Below are 19,791 nucleotides of genomic sequence, written 5' to 3'. Positions count from 1 at the left end.
TTCAGTGTTTTTGCTCTCCAGTCGCCCCTCAAACCCAAGTCATTGCTTGGCATTTTCTTGTTTTAGAAAGTGACAAACAGAGCAAGCAGAGAAAACACTGTATGTTTTGGACTAAAAAATGAAATCATTAGGGTAAGTTTCTATTCTTGTCGCCTGGAATTCTACTCTGGTTCTGATTAAGTTCAACAAAGATATTATATTCGATGCTTTCCTGTAAATGTATGAGATGGTTTGCTATTGCATGTCCATGAATGGAAATATTAACAGACTACACTTGGCTCCATCCGCCTCTGGCTTGGTCTTCACACCCAAAAAGCCAACCAATAGAGAGTTATAACCCTAGGCCAGAGTGAGTAGCTCCTGACTTGCTCTTGTGGTTTTTCTTCACCATCTCAGAAGCAGAATTTTATCCAGAAAATGTACAAGAGTAAATGGAATAGCCACATTCTAATGTTTATAAATTGCCCAATAAAGAGCAACTGAGTATTTCTAAGCCTCTGCCATCTATGACTACATTTCTATCAGAAAAGTGGGTCCTCCCAAAACTATTTCTAGGTGGGTGGAGTATTTCAATAAGCAGGAAATATGGTGTCTGGGCTCCCTTGAGATTATAAACAAGGAAAGACTCATGACAGATAAGTGGAGCAGTCAAGGTATTTTATAAGACTAGAAAATCTGCTGTTGAAAATTTTTAAAGCAACTAGGTAAATTCAAGAATAGAAAATATGCAGAATCCCACCTGTATGTTATCCATATCATAGAAGCAAAAGTTGATACTCAGTTCAAAAACCCAAAAGGCAAAACTGTTACTCCTTTGAACTGGTTAGACGTGTGAAACTTCAAGTAGGATAGGAGTGGATCGCAGCTAGAGATCTGAGTTCCTGTCTGTCTTGCACTATCCACTAGGCCCTGTAGGCTCATATTTCTGTAAAATGGAGATAATGCTCACCTCAGAAGATTTTTAACAAGCATCTTAAAAGACAATATATAGAAAGCCCTTAGTATAGTGTCTGGCACATGTTTTTTGAATTATTAGTGGTAGTAGTTGTTTTTAACCTTCTAGCCCACAGTTTATTCTAGTGAAACACTGAGCATATTTTAACACATCACCTTTAATTTTACACTTAAAATAGCAGTGATTCCATCCTTATCAATTAAGTCATAGGTCTAAGGGAACTCTTCTGGAGACTTCTATCTTATCCCTGTGCTTTCTTTCCACACGCTCAAACTCAAACTCAGTTTTTGTATACTTACCCTAGTAGTCCAGAAGTCAGGAGTGCCCTACTCAGTCTGAACAAGTGGCAGAAAGAAGCAAGTTGACCAGGCCTCCTCCTGGGACAGCTGGCTGGCCACTTCTCTCTCTGGGGTAGGAGGGCCACGAGAGAGCCCTACTCAGGGCCTGGTGTTTAAGTCTCTGGGACTTCCCCTGTGACAAGTGTGAGCCCATCACTGCCATGGGACTGGACATTCTGAAGGCTAAAGGAAGTGGTTAAGGAGAGTTTTCCCTCTCTGCAAAGCCCTAAAGCACAAAGTCTACTTATCTTCCTATATGAAGAAATGGAAAAACTCAAAATGATCTGCAAAAAAATCATGTACTTATATTTCATAGATTGCATCAGACAAATGGAAGAGCCTGCCTCACTTTGGAGGGCCAAGGTACACAATTCTTTATTTGCTTTTTAATTTATGTGTGTGTGCGCACGTATCTATATTATAAACATTCTTGTGACAGTTATGGATATTAATCTTTTGAGATAATTCTAAGAATTCCCAAGGGCTAAACTGAAAGTGTCATCGTCAACATTGTGTATTTCCATTAAAAATACAATACTGACCAAAGAAAAATTTTAAGAGAAAGGAAGGGGAAAAAAACACCTTTCAGAATGAGGCTGGAAAATAATATGATAGAATATATAGGAAATCGTGAAAATGTGTCTACACCTAGCTCTATCCACCACTCAGTTGGGATTTATCTGGACTTAAAAACAATTCATTGAACTACTCTAGAAGATACCAAATGACCTCCAGCTTGGCTCTCTTCTGCCTCTGGTGATTTTACTGATGGCTGAAGAGGAGGCAGGGGTGGGGGACATTGGTCAAACCTCAATGGTTCCAAAAGTTTCCTTAATGTTTTGGAGGAGATGGTGGTGATGCTGATGGTGGAGGTGATATTGATGGTGGCAGTGGCAATACTACTGGTGAAATGGTGGATGTGGTCATGCTAATGGTGGTGATGGGTGGTAACTGGATGGCGGTGCTGAGGAAGCACCAGGGTGATGGTGGTGGTAATGCCAGGCTGGTGATGGCCCTGGTGATGGCTGCAGTGGTGGTGATTGTTGGAGATAACGGTGCCATGCTCTTTGGATCTAAATGTATAAATGCTGTGGAGCTCTGAGAAGTGGGAAGAGAGAGGAGAAGCACACGGGTCTCAGGGCTTGGTGGACACAAGCGCAGGGAATGTTTGGCAGGGTGCTCTGCCCTTTACCACTGCACATGCCTTTTGAGGTGCTTCCTCTCTTGGGGACAACGCAAACAAAACAAACATGCTTTGGTGGATATTCTACTGGTTGTAAAGTTCTGGGGGTTTGCTAATTTTATTTTTGTTTTCATTTGGGTTTGCTTTTCAATCCTCAAAAGGTTTTAATCTATATTTGGGGAACATGAAAATCAGTTCTATGGAAGAAGGAAAAGTAGCAACAGTTCAAAAGAAAGCAGGGATGAAAGTCCTGGACACAGGTGGGTGGACATGATGCAGGGAGACAGAAAGGGCTTTTTTATACAAACTAACCCAAAACTCTGGGTTAGGCAGCACTTACAGATACTTCAGGCCAGCTGGACCTGGTGGCACATGCCTGTACTCCCAGTGATTCAGGAAGCTGAGGCAGGAGAATAGCAAGTTCAAGGCCTGCCTTAGCAAGACTCTATCTCAAGATTAAAATTAAAAGGGTTGAGGGTGTTGTTCTATTGAACAACAGTGCTCACCTAGCATGCACAAGGTTCTGGGTTCAATCACCAACACACAAAATAATATTAATAACAATGACAATAACTCTGGCCATCACACAATCCCACAGATGGGTCAGTGTCCCTACAGCCGAAGAAGAGACCTGGAACCTGACACAGTGACTGGGCTCAGAGGGAGCTGGGCAGTCGATTGCCCACATTCCGAGGGACAATGGATGACACTCTTTAGACCAGAAATGGCAGAACAAGTCCCTTGAAGGCCTTTAAGGTGAAGATCCCTTCATAGACAGGGGCCTGGTGCCAGGACCTCGGCTGATGCACAAGGAAAGGAGAGAAACACTAACAAATGGTTTTCATTATCACTGCGCAGTCTCCACCCTCATTCTGTATGTATGCGCTGTCTTTCTTTCTTTCTTTCTTTTTTATCTTCTTGTGGCTTGTAACTAAACAATGAGGTGATTGCCATCCCAGTGGATTGTGCAACGTAACCAGCAACTGAGTTGGAGCCCAGCCTTCTCCAAATAATTCTGGGCCAGAAAAATAAGCACACTGGAATAAGGTGGGGTTGGTTTGGCACGACACCTGTGTGCACTTTTTAGTGCTTGTAAAGAAGGCAGAAGGAGGGTCTGTATCTTGATTTCTAGCAGCACACCTGTCAGCCCACCAATGTGGCATTTTCCTGCTGAAACACAGCCCCACGGCACCAAAGTAAAGGGAGGCTCTTCCTGTTATCCAGGTGTGTGGATTGGAACCTCTCATCATATCTCAGTACGATATAATGATTTACAGTGGTTGGATAAACTGGCACCACTGCATGAAGTGTCTTCAATTTTGTTCAATCAATATTCATGAAATGCCTACTCTAGGACAGCCCCATGTTAAAGTATATCTCCATATCCCCTCAGGAAGTTAATAGTCTAGGAGGAGCCTAAATTTGTCTCAAGCCCCTGGGTGACTAAGCAGCCATTTGACCATGAGGATACCTTCCATGTCTTATTCTCCCTGTGGCTCACTTTCCCTGGGAGGCAGCAATTATCCCAAGTGAAGATGCCATTAACATTACCATGACTGGCATGGCAGAGTGGTAGCTAAAGATCAAACCACAGCCATCGCTGGAGCAGATTTCGTCCTCCTGACGGCGACGTGGCTGAGAAAACAGATCATCTCAAAAGCAAGCGCTTCAGTTTGTTACTCAGCATCTTTGTTGGCGAATGATTGCAGATAATGGTCCTGCAGCTGCAGACGGAGCGGTCTGCAGTTGCTGAGTCCCACCGAGCATGCGCGTGACCAGTCATTCCAGGCACGAAGTCCTGATTCCTTCCTGCTGGAGGGGGCCGGACGAGGCACGGGGTGGACAGGAGGCATCACTTTCCCTTCTGTACCCACCTCTGCCAGTAACTCCCTGCCTGATTTTGGCTGAATGTCTTTAATAATATTAATAGGAATAGCTAACATTTATGTAGTGCTAACTAGGTGCTGGGCACTGGGCTAAATGCTTCTTCTGTTTAAGCCTCTTCATAAACCAGTGTGGATAGTATAATTATTCAGATTTTTGAGAGGAGAGGCTGAGGCACAGAGAGGTTAAGTCACACAGGTAATGGTGACACAGCTGATAAGTGTTTAGGCTGAGATGCAACCAGCTCTAAGTCTTAGAGCCTTGGTCAGGAAAAGCAGCCACTAGGGGTCCATTACAGCTCTAATAGTTGTGTAATTACACAATTTTAAAATAAATTAGTTTGTACTGTTCTGAATCTTTGTGGGGGTGTACTAGGGATTGAACTCGGGGGGAAAACTCAACCACTGAGCCACATCCCCAGCCCTTATTTGTTTTTGTTTTTATTTTGTTTTGTTTTTGTAATTTATTTCGAGACAGGGTCTTACTGAATTGCTTAACACCTTGTGCACCATTGCTGAGGCTAGCTTTGAACTCACGATCCTCCTGTCTTAGCCTCTCAAGCAGCTGGGATTACAGGAGTGCACCACCATGCCCAGCTTGTACTTTTCTGAATCTTAATCATGAATATGGTTCCTCCATAGAAGTAACTGAATGAGTGATGGGTTTGGTGTGTGTGTGTGTGTGTGGTGACTGAATGCAGAAAATTGTCCTACTCTCATCTCTGGAATTTCTAATTACCCACCCCCATAATGTTCTGGGTCTTTAAAGAGAAATACACTTTGTGGATCTCTTGTTAGCTCCAGAGTGAATTTCTCCAGTGCAGAATTTTTCTATTGCTCCTGTTGTCATGGTCAAAGAAACCCTAAAAAGAGTAACACTAGGAGATTGGGAATATTACAAAATATGATATATGAGAATAAAGTGACTTTAGAAGAGCTAGCAGGCTTTCATCTCCCTTGACCTTTCCTCCTGAGATAATGAGAGAGTTGATGAAACTTCTTAACATAAGCTCATAAATGCCCATCTCAGAGTCCTTCATTATCGTTAACCACCCGATGGCATTCCGACATTCCCCATTTGGAACTGGGATGGTTAAAGCCCTACACAGGAAGTAGCTGAAAGAGCACAAAGCCCCCCTCACAAACACACATGGGAATAAATTCTTCATTTGCAGCTCTTATCTTAGCCTCGGGTTACCTAGGATTTGTATGTGCTGCATGCCCGGGCAAAGTTGAGCTGAGTTATCTTTCATGCCTTGAGTCAGATTTTCTGGGTGTGAAATCAGCAGACAAGCCAGGAAATGTCAGGGCAGAAAAGTGAGAGAGATCAATATTCTGTGGCAGCTGTCACTCCAGAGCTCTGTGGAGTGGGAAGGTGTCCTGTATGCCCACTGTGATGGGTTTGGTGCTAGTTACCTGTGATCCCTGGTTGCAGGGAGATTTCAGTGCAGTGATTTCTTCAGTAAAACTGAGGTTCAGCTGCTCAAACCTCGATGGCCTCTTCTCCTGGACACTTTCATGAATAAGGGTAGCATATTCCTGGAATCCCTACTTTCAAATCCCTTAGCTCATCCCTTATCCCTACTTAATTGAAAGATGGGCTGTCTGCCTTTTTAAAAGCTCTAGGACCCGGTGTGTCTGGTAAGCCAGGATTTTTTTTTTTTTCTGGTCTTTTTCAGGGATATGGATCTTTAGCTTGTCTTAATTTCTGAAGTTACATCTGAATTGCATTATAGACGTATGTGTTGTAACATTTCTTGACCTAGTGCTTGGAAAACATACCACACACTGAGAGGAAAAGGCTAACTCAAGAAGAGCTGAGGACATGTAATCCTACAAAGCAAATAGAATCAAGGGCTTGGATCCGAGTTAACATTTGCTGGCGCTGTCTTGTTTTCATTCATGTCTTAGTCCCAGGTTGTCATCCAAGATCTGCCATGGGCTGGAGCCCTCCATAGGTGCTGTTATTATCAAATGTAAACTTTGACTCCAGCCAACCTGAAAGTCCCCTTTGTTCCCAAGTATTGCTGTCTGCTCTTAGCTCCGAGCATGGGAACAACAGACCAGGAAAGACCCAAAGCATAGCTGAAATAGATCTTTTTCTTGTGGTTTAAAGATCAGCCAGTTGGAACCAAAGCCATGTTTTCTTAGGGTCGCAGAAAAGTTTCAAAAACGATTGGATTATTTTTGGCACTCAAATGTAGATTATAGATATATCATTAGTCGTACTGATGGGTTACACTACAGGGGCTGTGATTTAGCAGTACATTCTTGCAAAAATATTCTGCCCTCAACTGTTATGGACGGCTGCTTCGTGTTTAGATATCTTCTACCACATTAATGTCCTTGTAATTGCCCACACTTTGAAAACCTCTCTGTGGTGTTGGCCACATGAATTACCCCAGGCAGGTAAGCACCATGCAGATGGTGGCCAGCCACACACAACAGAAGGCCACTCACATTGAGAGCAGATACTCTCATTCTAAAGCTCAAGGTCAGCCAACCACACAGTGGCTTCTTCCTTGAGCTGCCTGACTCTCAGAGAATTGCTAAGAAGAGTTTTGTAATTTCCCCCAGAATCTCCCAGCATTAAAGGGCTATTTCTCTTCAAGGAATGTGACAGGCACTTTAGAATTGTCAGCAATGAAACATTCAGTTAAAAAAAGAATAGCAGTTTTGCTGAACCTTTATATCTTCCTGAGTCCTTTGTGCCAGATGCACTATTTTCCTATTGGACATGCCAAAACCACTAAACAGTTAAAATACATCAATTATCTCATAGTGGCCAAAATTGAATTTTTTTTCCAAAAAAAAAAAAAAAAAGAGCAAGTCAGCAAACCTCACAGTCATAGTCCATACTAGAAAACTTCTGATTAGGCTAAAAAATTAGGAAAACAGACTTGGAACACAAAAGACTTCAAATTACTTTTCCTTTGTGAACAGGCTCAGAGTAAGAACTCACAGAGGAGAGAATAAAGGGGAATGGTTACAGCCCATGCAAGTCACAGCAATAGCACCAGATAACAGCCTCAACAATGTGTTCTTGATGCCTCACATTTCAAGTGAGTTTTCCCGACTCATAGAACTCTACCAGGTGGAAACTAGGAGAGAGGGGCTACTACTGCCCTGGCACTTTGTAAGCTTCTCTAGGACTAGCCGTTGCTTTGTGGACACACATGGGACACATAGTCCAACAGGGCTTTTGGACCAAGCATGCCCACAAATCTTTGGTATTCAAAATGTGAGCAAATAGTCCTTGGGCTTATTAAGAATAAGCCAATGAAGGAGTAAAAAGAAAACTTAATTCACAGATATCTAGACAATCGAGGAGGGGTGTGACAGAGTCAGGGAAAAATACTCCCTAGTCTGCAAGTTATATTCTCTTACCATCTCATTGCTCATAATGTGACCACATCTGGACTTTATATTTTCTGAGATATGTTAATTTCTTGATCATTTCTCTTAATGACTAGCAGCTTATCAAAGCCCATGCCAAGCATCCTCTTTATCCCATGCAGCCGTGGGCCTCGGGGCTGGCTTTACATTAGGAGTTTCTAGGGAGCTTTATGAAATCCTGATGCCCAGGCAGTACTGCAGAACAATGAAATCAGGGTCTCTAGAGGTAGGACCCAGGTAGAGGGAGTTTGTAAAGCTCCCCAGAAGAGTTCAATGTGTGACCAGGTTTGAGGGCCACTGCTGTAGAGGATTGGGAGACGGCAGAAAGTGAGAGCCAGGGATGTAGATAGACTCTTCCATCAAAGTACAGCGTGAAGGACGCAGGATGAGGCTGGTTGGCAGAGTTAGCAGACTTAAATAGCTTCAGTTAATGCCGTCACTCCTCACAAGCAGAAATACAATTTCCTTGAACTCCTTCAATGACATAGTAATTGGATTTTCAATAATTTATCATTAAATTCTTGGTCCAAAATATCATTGAGAAAATGAAGGGGAGACTAAGGCAATGGTCAATAGAGAGGGATACGAAGAGACTTAGCCCCAGAGGTCTTCAGGAAAACCTTCCTTCCCTCCAGCGTAGCAGGCTCGGACAGGTTGGACAGGTTTTCTGGAGTAGACAGGGAAAGGAGTCTTTGCCTGTCCCATGGAAAGGTACAGTCCACAGAGGCAGACTTAACTGAGCCTGAATCAGACTCTTTGCCTTGAATACCTCATCCCATGGGGAGGTTGCAGGTGGAAAAAGGCCAGTGTAGACCCCCTAAAGCAATGGTCCTTAAGCATACATCAGAGTCATCTAAGGGCTTGTTAAACCACAGTTGTCTCATTTCACTCCCAGAGGTTTTGACTCAGGATGTCTGTGATGGAGCCCAAGAACTCGCATTTCTTCCAAGATACTGTGGTACCACTATGCACCAGACTTAGAATCGCTGCTTTCAAGCATCAGAACCAGGACAGGACAGGTTCTAGAAGAGTTACACTAGGCTTTAATAGTATTCCTTTATGTCCTATAAGAAGGAACAGAAGATGGTCTTGAGATGAGCTGGGATTCATTTCCATGCATTTATCACAAGTTTGAGTGCCATCTGATTTCTTAAGTGATTGCTCCATGAGAACAGATAGGTTTTAAAAATAGATATTCATTTGGGTTGTTTGTCCCTGATGTATTCATTTGAGAAATTGCTAATATTTAAATTGGATTTAATTTTAGAGCCTCAACCTTCACTAGCATGAGACTAAAAATAATAACAAGATCTATGAAAATCATTTAGTGTTTCAGTATTCTAAGCAGGGAATCTCTCTCTACCATAGCAAACAACTCACACTCACACTGAATGAGAGAAGACCAAAGGCACTAGAGATGCTGGACAGGGACTCAAAAAGAGCAGTCAGGTGCCTAAGTGAGATTGGCAGGAACCACGGCCTACACCCGGTGGCTTGAGCCAGAGGTTGCAGATAGAGGGCTAAGGAACCTATAGTGGTTGCCGCTAGAAGCCAGATCTGCCTCGGAATTTGTGACATACACATCATACTCATCACAGTGGGCTTTCAATGCTTGTTCTTTTACTCGCATTTCCTCATCCCTGGATTATTTATCATAAGAAGTATTACATCCTATTTTTTATGTCCCCAGTGCCTAGCACAGTGACTGACACAGGACCTACAAATTTAGTGTTTAATTAATGACCTAAATTGGGCTCAGTGGTGCACGCCTGTAATCCCAGTGGCTCCGGAGGCTGAGACAGGAGGATCACAAGTTCAAAGCCCTTCTCAGCAACAGTGAGGCACCTAAGCAACTCCGTGAGACCCTGCCTCTAAATAAAATACAAACTAGGCCTGGGGATGTGGCTCAGTGGCTGAGTGCCCCTGAGTTCAACCCCTGGTACCCTCCTCCCACCAACAAATTAATGACCTAAATAAATCCCAATACAGGGGAAAACATTCATCCAATGAGGATGCAGACTGGAAAACGTCCACTGTTGTAGGATCACAGACATCAAGGACAGAGATTATCATCCCTGCCAGCTCCTTGGCCTGCAGAGGAGGAAACTTGGGGATGTTTAAAGATGCCAAGTGACTCATTCAAGAATCAGAGGGAACTGGATCAGGATGCAAGTTGGTGGGTTCCAGGCTTGCCACCTGTAAGATTTGACCAGCTACCCAGATGAAGGGTCTTTGGAGAAGATGGGATTTTTCTTCCATAAAAGGGACAAGATAAATACCTACATCTTAATAAATACCCTAGGGGACGAGCCATCCTCCCTTCCCTGGGCTAAATCTAACCCTGAAAGAGCCTGAAAATGGTTGTAACACAGAATCTCACCATTTTTTATCTATCTATCTATCTGTCTATCTACCTATCTATTTTTTAGTACCAGGGATTGAAACCAGGGGTACTCAACCCCTGAGCCACATCCCCAGCCCTATTTTGTATTTTATTTAGAGACAGAGTCTCACTGAGTTGCTAGCAGCCTCACCATTGCTGAGACCTGGCTTTGAACTCATGATGCTTCTGCCTCAGCCTCTGAGCCAATGGGATTATAGGTGGGCTCCGCCACAGCCAGCGTAGAATCTCACCTTTTAAAAACGAGTATTTGAGTAAGTTTTAATCCCTCGGCCTGAATCCCAGTTGAGTATTGAAAGACATTTTTGTTACTTTTTGAGATATTTTGAGCAGGGTGGTAAAGGAAGAGGAATGTCAGCATCCCAGACCTTTATCTCATGATTTCCAGTAGCAAATGAAAACCGTTTCAGGGGCCCTTCCTATCTTCCCTGTCTTCAGGTCCTCTTTGTGGTTGGGGATTTGGGGAGCCACAGAGGTCTCTCTACATTTGCTTCCACAGCACAAAATGAGAGAAGCTTGAAGGAAGATTAGAAGCAGGGTGGGGGTAGGGGTCAACCTTGGAACAAGATGTAATGGGAAGAAGAAGTTTTGGAATTGGAAAGACAATACAGACAGGAAGGATAAAGTATCATTCTAGAACTTTCTCTTCAACAAATTCTGTGTTCGAAATAATCATTCATTTATTCATCAAATATGCCATGTTGTTCTCCTGCTTAAATCCCTCATCCCTTCCTACTTACCTGAGTGTACAACCACGGCTCCTGGCTGCGTTCCTGCAGACCTGGCTTTTTCTATCCCTCCAACTCATTTTCTATGCCTCTTTCCTTCATGCTCCATTACTTTAACCTATCTTTACCCCAGGGCCTTTGCATTTGCTGTTCCTTCTGGAATATTCTCTCCCCGATTCTTTCTCAGCCTTCATCTCTCAACTTGATGACCACTTCCTCAGAGAATTCTTCACTGAGTGCTATGTCTATAGTGGCTCCTTGATACAGCTGCCTCTTCCATCATACCCTACTTATTTCTTTCATGATATACAGAATCTGAACATATTTATTTATATGACTATAACCTCCATGAGAGTAAAAACTCTGTCTTATTCGTTTGCTGTGTTCCCAGCACCAAGAACAGTGCCTACCACTCAGGAAACATTATTGAACAAATGAAACACCTACATAGGTCAGGTTTACAGAAGTAAGAGAACAGAATCCATTTATTAGTTCTAGAAACTATTTGTTGAAGTTGAATAGAATTTTTTTTCTCATCATGTCATCTCCATAGCTTCCAACTCCTAAAATTTGTATTTCAACCTGGTGCTTGGCAATTCATGTCTTAGTTCTATAGGAACTCAGGCTTGTGTACGAAATGGTCAGGTTGCCTAATTTGCCGCGGTTGCTCATCTACATTTTCATCAAAGCGTGAACTTCTTCTGATTTGTCAGGAATTTTTCTCCTGAAACATATCATAATTAGGCTGGTCTAGAGTTGGGTCTGCTACATCTGTGCATGTGCAATGTACAGAACAATTTCCATTTTGATTAGGGGTCTGCAAAGGTAGGACTCTGCTGTGGGTCTGAAAGTACTTACCCAAAGTATAAGATCAGCCATGGGCTATGTCCAGGCAAGAGTGAGAGGCAGATGCCTTGGCAGATCCATGCAAGACCAGGCCCCTGGCAAACTCAGTAGCTAGACTCTAGCTTCATCCTGAGCTTTGAACTGGTAAAATCCTAGAACAAAGGGAAACAGGACTTGTTCCCTTGGTACATCTCTCCCCACTTGGGCCCAGGTGTCTACGCCTCTTCTGGGGAATGTGGTGAGGAACCTGTCTCATGTCAGCTCTCCTTCTCCGCAGAGTTCTGGCCCATGGTCGTGCAGTCCAGGGGGCTGGATGGCATGCTGGACCCAAGCTCAGCTCAGCGTCTGGGCCCAATAACAGCTTTTCCAAGGGAGCAGCTTTCTCTCCTGGCCACACTGAGGTAAGTAAATGCCTGCAACATGTTTACTGCCCTAAGGTGTCCAGCTCTGGACCGGCCAGAAGAGAAGGCCAAAAGTGACAGGGCAGTGAGCCACGGGCTAAGGAAGGGGGTCAGGGGTAACTGGTCAGCAGAGGCCTGGAGCAGTGCCTAGCAATGCTGCCACTGTGACCTTCGTAGCCTGTCGGGAGAGGAAGCCCCTCGTGCCCTCTGGTTGGCCCGGTGGCTTCCAGGAGTACAGCAAGAGTAAGAGAACACAGGCCTCAAATGAACCATCGGCCAGAACCTCCACACAACCCCTCAGGCTCTCTGAGTAGGTGACCTTGGGAGATGGAAGGTCAGTGGTCACCTGGCCAGTGGAATGGAAGGGTGGGGAGGAGTTCCAGATCAGGAAGGATACTGGCAGGCCTGGCCCTGAGTTCTTCTACCAGGTGTGAATCCCTGTGTGTGCTACTGAATCTTCCTGCACCTTTGCTTCTCGTCTCCTCCTCTGTACAATGGTTCCCATATGGCTTACTTCTCAGGCCAGTCGTGATGGTTAATTAGACAAATATGCCCATTATGATAATGATAATTATTATCTTATTTCATTCATTCTAAGATGTGTCTCTGAGATTTCAAAGTCTGAACTGTAGATTCTGTTCTCAGGTGGAACACCTGACCTGGTGGAGGCCAGTAGACATGCAGGTGCCTGTACCCACTGGTGTTCTCTGGCTGCATATTTCTATCATGGGCATTTTAAATACTTTGGGATAAAACCTACATGATGCTCAGGTTTACCCCTGAGAGAAGTCAGTTGGTGTTTTGTTCATAGGTCTTGGTATGTGTTTAGGGAGGCACCAGATTCTTTTTAAATAATTGGCTTCCCGATGGGTTCTTCAATTTGAAGTACTATAATTTAATTCTATGTACAATAAAACCCCCAAGTTCCTCTCCAATAAAGATGTTTATCTCCAACAACAACAACAAAAATCTACATGATGCTCAGAAACCTGAGATGCCAGATGTTTATAAAAACAATTAAATACTTAAATGTTTCCTTATATCTGGATTTATGGTACCTAGAAGGCAAAATCCTCAATATAAACTGAAAACTTAGTTTTGACACTAGAAGTTGAGTGAACATACCCCAGGATTCATCTATGTGTGAGCTCATGGGCCTGGAATGAATGTTGTGTGAGGGGAGAAAAAGGGGTAGGGCCTGATGGCCAAGCTGACCAGTCCAGTCCCTTCTTGGTCTCTAGACAAGAGTACACCACTGGCTCCTTTGAACAGTGCCTTAAGCAACGGTGTAAGGAAGCCAGGGTAGGAGGCATTGGGATAAGAGAGCTAAAGGTCCAGGACATTGTGTGGGAGACAGTTCCTATGACCTGACCCAGGGGCACAGAGGTGAGAATGGAAAGGAAAGGACAGTTTCAAGGAATGCTACCACAGCAGAACCAAAAGGGCTCAATGCAAGACTAGGTGGAGGGCAGGGAGGAAAGAGCAGATGTCTGGAATGAGCTGAGCATTGGGAGCTGGTGGCTGAAGGCAGGAAAATAGGGAAGAGCACGTTTTAGAGGATATGAAAAGATGATCCAAAGAGAAGCTGCAGAACTACTTCATAAGTCATCAAGTGGCCCGAAAGGGGGCTGCTGCTGTTGAATACAGAGGAAGAAGAGGGGTGATGATAAGAAGATCGTGAGTATGGAGATTCTGGTTCTGGAGGTCTTGCAGAGAGTCGCCCTGAGGAAGCCGGACGTTCTGAACTAACTTCAAAGGAGCAATTAGGCCCCAGATCGAAGTCTGGGCCTCAGCTGCACAAAAAGTTGAGCTTCATTCCTTGGAAGGAATGAGCTCACCAAAGGAGACTGTAGGATGTGGCAGTGGGGAACAAGGAGCAGATGTCCCTTACTTCCATTGAAAGCCTAAACTTCAATCCATTTTTCTTCATTTCCTTATCCAAATTCTAGCAAGTGTTACTAATTTGGATATAAAGGGATAAATTTCAGTTTTGTTTCTTCTCCCTTAATTCACCTGATGAAAGATACCGTGTTCTGAGAAGAAGAAACGAAAGAAGCGAAATTTAAAGGCTTGAATTAGCTGCCAACTGAGTAATCAATTCTGTAAGAGTTGGCTGGACATTGATCGGCAAGACCACTGGCCAACAGATCTGATGGTGGTCAAAAGCCCAGATGTGCTCCCTCCTCCTCCTGGCTGGCTAAAGAACTGGAGCAAACAAAACATTCTTCAAAGTAACCAAAGAGAAAAGAATTTGGTGGTTTCCTTCTTGGTATCTCACCAGAGAGCTATTTTGAGCTCAACCAAAGCACAGTATTGAGGAGAAGAACACACTGCTTTAAAGCCGATTGGGAAAGCAGGACATAATCCTATGCACAAAGTTAAAGAGAAAAAAAAAAAAAAAAACATGACCGTGATGGAAAGAAAACGGAAGGTGAGTTCCTCTGGCCGCCCCCATTCACTCTCTCCTTCATCCTCATGATATTTTTTGAGGACCTACCATGTACTTCACATGGCCAAGGAATGCTTGATATGCAAATCCCACAGCTTTAAAACACTGTCAAGGAGCCAGACATGTGAGCGATTATCCACATCACATCACCAGGAGAGGGTTATGCAGAATCTGCTGGGGAAGGCGAGAGAGGTGCCTGCTAAGGAATGGGGTACCCAGCCACACAGGTGGATGGGATATGGCTCTGCCCTTCAGGACCTCATAGCCGGTGGGGAGACAGGCCCAAATGCTTGCTTCCAAAGAAGTTTGAGAGAGAAAACAATGTGAGAAAAAAATTGTGGATGGAGGGAGTTCAGAGAGTCAATAACCAGCAAAGAACCAAAGAAGTCCGTGGCCACGGGGAGATGGAAATGACTCAGAATTAACACATGTTTTGTGAGCACACGCTTAATCCTAACCACCACCCTGGGAAATAGTGTTTATTGTCCACCTTTTATCAACAAGGAAACTAAGGCTCAGAGGGATTAAGTGGCTTTCTTCTTGCTAACAAGTAGTTGAACGGGATATCCAAACAAAGTTTTCTAAACCCAGATCCAATGCAGAGTTCTTTTCGTTACACTGACTCAGCAGGGAAGGAAGGACCTGCACGCTGCACATGCTCATAGGCTAGGCTGAAGTTCAGAGTGGAAAGAGGCCGCCTTCAACTGGTGTGATCTGAGAAGGCTTCAAGGAGCAGGGGGTGTCTGTATCAGGCTGGAAAAGTGGGTAGGGAAAAAATGACCTGTGAGAGAAAGAGACCGGAGAAAGGATAGACTTGGAAGTTTGGGGAATACATGCTATAGGGGATGCCTTGAATCCTGCCAAGAAGACTTGGGGGCGACATTGCTCTACATCCACAGGTATGAATAGGAGCTCAAGAGGAGAAGACAAAGGTTCCCCAAGGAGCAGAGCTTGTTCCACGATTATTGGAGGGGATGGGCAGTGTCACTGGTGGGAAACTGCCATGCAGCGTAGAGCCCTCTTGGGGACAGATGGGTTCATGCTATTTGGTCTACACTCACATAAGAACAAGCAATAAAAAGAAAAGATACGTTTAAGAATGAAAAGAAAGGGAGGGAGAGAGGCTGGGAAGGAGGCTGGAAGGTCAGACTGGCTTAGTAAGGGGTCAATTTTGTACTCTATTTCTGGTTCACAAACAAAAGTTTGTGACTTTAGGCCTGTTGGCTGATTTTCTAAGAATCATTACATGTGAAGGGAAGATGGTAATTCCTAACCTGACTCACAAGCTCCTGAGAAATTAAAAGTATACATGTATGAACATCTAAAACCGTCACTCAAAGAGGAACCATTAGCAGTAGCAGGTTTGAATGCATGAGGTGGTGGCTGAATAGATGCATGGACTAGGATGGTCCCAGAGTGCCACAAGTCTTTTGCCAAACATGACGCTATGTGGATTCATAACAAGGGTTCCAAGCTACCAGATCTCAGAGCTGATCCCGAGCTGCTGTCTGAGGGGTATTGCTCAGTGCTGAGGCTTCGGGACCTGTCCCCAGAAGCACCTCTCGGTGCTTTCCTAGAGGAATCAAAGCTCTTGGCAGGACCAGTGCTGTCACATCTGTGTCACGCTCATCCCCCAGCCTCCCTGGCACTCACAAACATCTTTAATTCCCGTCCTCCACTGCCTCACGCTGGCAGTTGGAGAGCTCAACAGACTCTGAAAATGATGTTCCCATGCTCACACCAAGCTACTGGGGAGGATTTCAGGGGCTCTTTCTCTTCCAAAAATAGGGTAACCACACATCCAGATTGGGTCAGCAGGGTTTATGCCTGCTGTCTCCATGTAATTGTTGCCAGCGTCTTTTAACGGTCAAATGTGTCCCCATTTGGATCTAGGGTCTCCTTATGCATGGGCCACCAAGGGAAGTCTCCTGGGATCCTCTTGGAAGGTGATCTCTGAGGGACCCTGAGACAGACCCACAACACCTGCACTTCTCCACTGAGTCACCCTGGTGTCTTTTTCATTCCAGGTGCGCAGCGTAATGTCCATGTTGTTCTACACTCTGATCACAGCGTTTTTGATCGGCATACAGGCAGAACCATACCCAGACAGCAATGTCCCAGCAGGAGACGCCATCCCGCAAGTTCACTGGACTAAACTTCAGCATTCCCTTGACACAGCCCTCCGCAGAGCCCGCAGCGCGCCTGCTGCGCCGATAGCTGCCCGGGTGGCAGGGCAGACCCGCAACATCACCGTGGACCCCAGACTGTTTAAGAAACGGCAACTGCGCTCACCCCGCGTGCTGTTCAGCACCCAGCCGCCACCCGCCTCGGCGGACACTCAGGAGCTGGACCTGCAGGTCGCTGGCGCTGGCTCCTCCAACAGGACTCACAGGAGCAAGCGCTCCTCCACCCACCCCGTCTTCCACATGGGGGAGTTCTCCGTGTGCGACAGTGTCAGCATGTGGGTTGGCGATAAGACCACCGCCACGGACATCAAGGGCAAGGAGGTGACGGTGCTGGGAGAGGTGAACATTAACAACAGTGTATTCAAACAGTACTTTTTTGAGACCAAGTGCCGAGACCCCAATCCCGTCGACAGCGGATGCCGGGGCATTGACTCCAAGCACTGGAACTCGTATTGTACCACGACTCACACCTTTGTCAAGGCGCTGACCACCGACGACAAGCAGGCGGCCTGGCGGTTTATCCGGATCGACACGGCCTGCGTGTGCGTGCTCAGCAGGAAGACCGCCCGAAGAGGCTGACCCGCCTCGGCCCCCCACCCCACCTGCCCCCTCCACACTCTCCTGGGCCCCTCCCTACCTCAACCTGTAAATTATTTTAAATTATAATGACTGCATGGTAATTTATAGTTTATACAGTTTTAAAAAATCATTATTTATTAAATTTTTGAAGCATCCTGTGTGCTGGCACTTTTGTCCCTTTTCCTCAATGAGATTGCTGCAGATTTCTGGAAGATGCAGGGTGAATTGTCCCTGGCAAACTTGACCCCCGCCCCCCCTCTAAGATCCATCATAAACACGCCCCACCTCCACCACCGCAGCCGGTACTGCAGTTTAAGGCAAGGATCACTGGTTCCAGATAATAGCCTAAAACCAGGCATGATTAGGAAGGGAAGTCTGCTGGGGTACAACTTTGTTCTACATTCCAGAGCCAAATCTACCTAATCCTTGGATTACCTGCCCCGCGGCCTGGATCCATGAGTTTTGATTGCTTCACTTGGGAAAGTTAATGGAGTCTCATCAGAGACAGATCAGGGGTAGGCACAGGGCTGCCCCCGACCTCACAGAGGCTCCCGCTGAGTCCCAGGGGTCTCGATGTACAGACAGGAGGAAGCTTCCGCCAAAGACCTGTGAGGCTGCTTATGTATAGGGGGAGATCTGCTATCTGGAAAAGTTGTAACAAAATAATCTCCCGAGACCTGTCACGGTAGATCTGATTTCATGTTAAGTTTGCCTTAGCACTGATGGCTGCGACTCGGCTTATCCCCTGGTGGCTTCCTGCCGAAAGACTTCATTACTCCAAGAAAGCATTAGGGCCTCCGACACTCTTGCCACCCACGAGCAGCCCCAGCAGCAACTTCCAGGGGCCCCAACTTCAGCTTACAACCAGGGAAGCCAGAGACCTGTCAGGAAAGGCCTTTTGAAAATGTTTTCTTCTTTATTGGATAATTTCCACAAGTGACCATAGGTGGCTGGGACCATGAGACCTGTAGAGCGAGGGGTGGAGGGGAGAAGAAAAGACAGAGATAAATGGAGTAAGAACAAATACAAAAAATATCCAAGCAAGATACAGGGGAGAGGTGAGCCACAGCAGCAGGGCACAATGGCCTTTTGCTCATCCTAACTGCAAAAGGGGGGGTAGGGGTTGTGAGGAAGGGAAGGGGCAGGGCAGAGGAGGGGGAGCTGGAGGGAGTTGTCCTTTCATCCTTACCAGCACCCCCTGCACACCCTGGGTAGTTTTTGTGGGATTTGTTTGTTGTTTGTTTGTTTGTTTTAATATGCTTGTGAACCATTATCTCAAGAGTATCTCAGAGAGAGATAAAGGTGACAGAGAAACTGTAGGATCTACCTTGGGAGCAGGGCTTGACCCAGCCTTACAAGCCACATTTTTCCCCAGAGCATTTACATTGGCACAGAGATTTTATTCTCCTATCCATCCCCTCTCCCCACCAGAAAGAAATTTCTACTCTGGTTTTAAGAGAACAGGTCCAAACTGCCCATCTGATAAAAAAAAAGCAAATGATCACAATCATTTCTTCTACCCAACCCTAACCCAATCCAAATAGAGCAATTGGAAACGCAGGGAGCTTTGGCCCAAGAATCATTTGATGAGGGTAAAAGCATGATGAAATATGCCCTTTTTTCCCCCCTCAAAGCTACTGCAATTGGAATAAAGATTTATGTTCGAGAAACACCAACTGGAACATTCTGTGCTGAGATGCTTGGTCAGATAAAGGCCTCAGCAAGGGAGCCCTCCCACTGACGGGTGTCTAGGGGTTTTACTGGGTACCGGTGCTGTCCTAGGCTCCTGCCACAAGCAGATCCTGGGACCCTTTCTCTTAGGCCTGTTGGTCCCTGGAGATTGGAGAGAGGTGGCGAGGGAGGTGAGCAGGAAGCTGCCAGGCAGGACAGTTTTGTTTATGAATAGCTACCCCAGCAGAAACCGTGCCTGAGAGCTACTCCCAGCACCGCAAGACTCCTGGGACATCGTTGTTGGCCCCCCTGGCGAGCCGCGAGGAAGGCTCAGTCTCTAAATCTCTGAGGGAGGACAGAGGACAGAGGCGGAGGCACTCGTTTCCATGTGGGTTGCTCTCCTGCCCAGCGGGTATGGGGAGGCCTCTCAGCCCAGAAACACCACCAGCTTCCCCAAAGGCAAAATCCACTGTAGGCTAACTCTCTGGGTCCCAGCGTGGGAGCCAGAGTTTTCACACAGCACGGGGGATATCAGTTTGGCTGAGCAGAATCAGAGCAGTCCAAAAACAACCCCGCGCCTGGTGGTGTCCGCAGCTTGGCCTCTGTCCCCTCATATGGAGGGAACTCTGGCCTTCAGACCCACCCCAGTTTCCCCCAGAGGCCTGCCATGGGGGTCACCAGGGCCTGACCACTTAAGCATGTTGAGAAAACAGCTCTCACCCTCCCATTTTGCTCTATAGAGATGTGGCAGCTGTGCATCCCCGTACTTTTCCTT

General features: G+C 45.7%; 1 protein-coding gene across 1 annotated transcript in view; it reads left to right on the top strand.

The window, feature by feature from the left end:
• Positions 1 to 17,500, top strand: part of Ngf (nerve growth factor) — a 49,276-nt gene extending 31,776 nt beyond the window's left edge. Inside the window, exons 2-3 of the mRNA XM_005334910.4 lie at positions 12,008 to 12,131; positions 16,608 to 17,500. Of these exons, the coding sequence (XP_005334967.1) occupies positions 16,620 to 17,345 (726 nt within the window). The 5' untranslated portion in view covers positions 12,008 to 12,131; positions 16,608 to 16,619 and the 3' untranslated portion in view covers positions 17,346 to 17,500. The remainder of the gene's footprint in view (positions 1 to 12,007; positions 12,132 to 16,607) is intronic.
• Positions 17,501 to 19,791: the final 2,291 nt, after the last annotated feature.

The sequence above is a fragment of the Ictidomys tridecemlineatus genome, chromosome 11 (assembly GCF_052094955.1).
Source record: "Ictidomys tridecemlineatus isolate mIctTri1 chromosome 11, mIctTri1.hap1, whole genome shotgun sequence".
NCBI classification, from domain to species: Eukaryota; Metazoa; Chordata; class Mammalia; order Rodentia; family Sciuridae; genus Ictidomys; species Ictidomys tridecemlineatus.
This window is presented reverse-complemented; position numbering and strand designations above follow the sequence as displayed.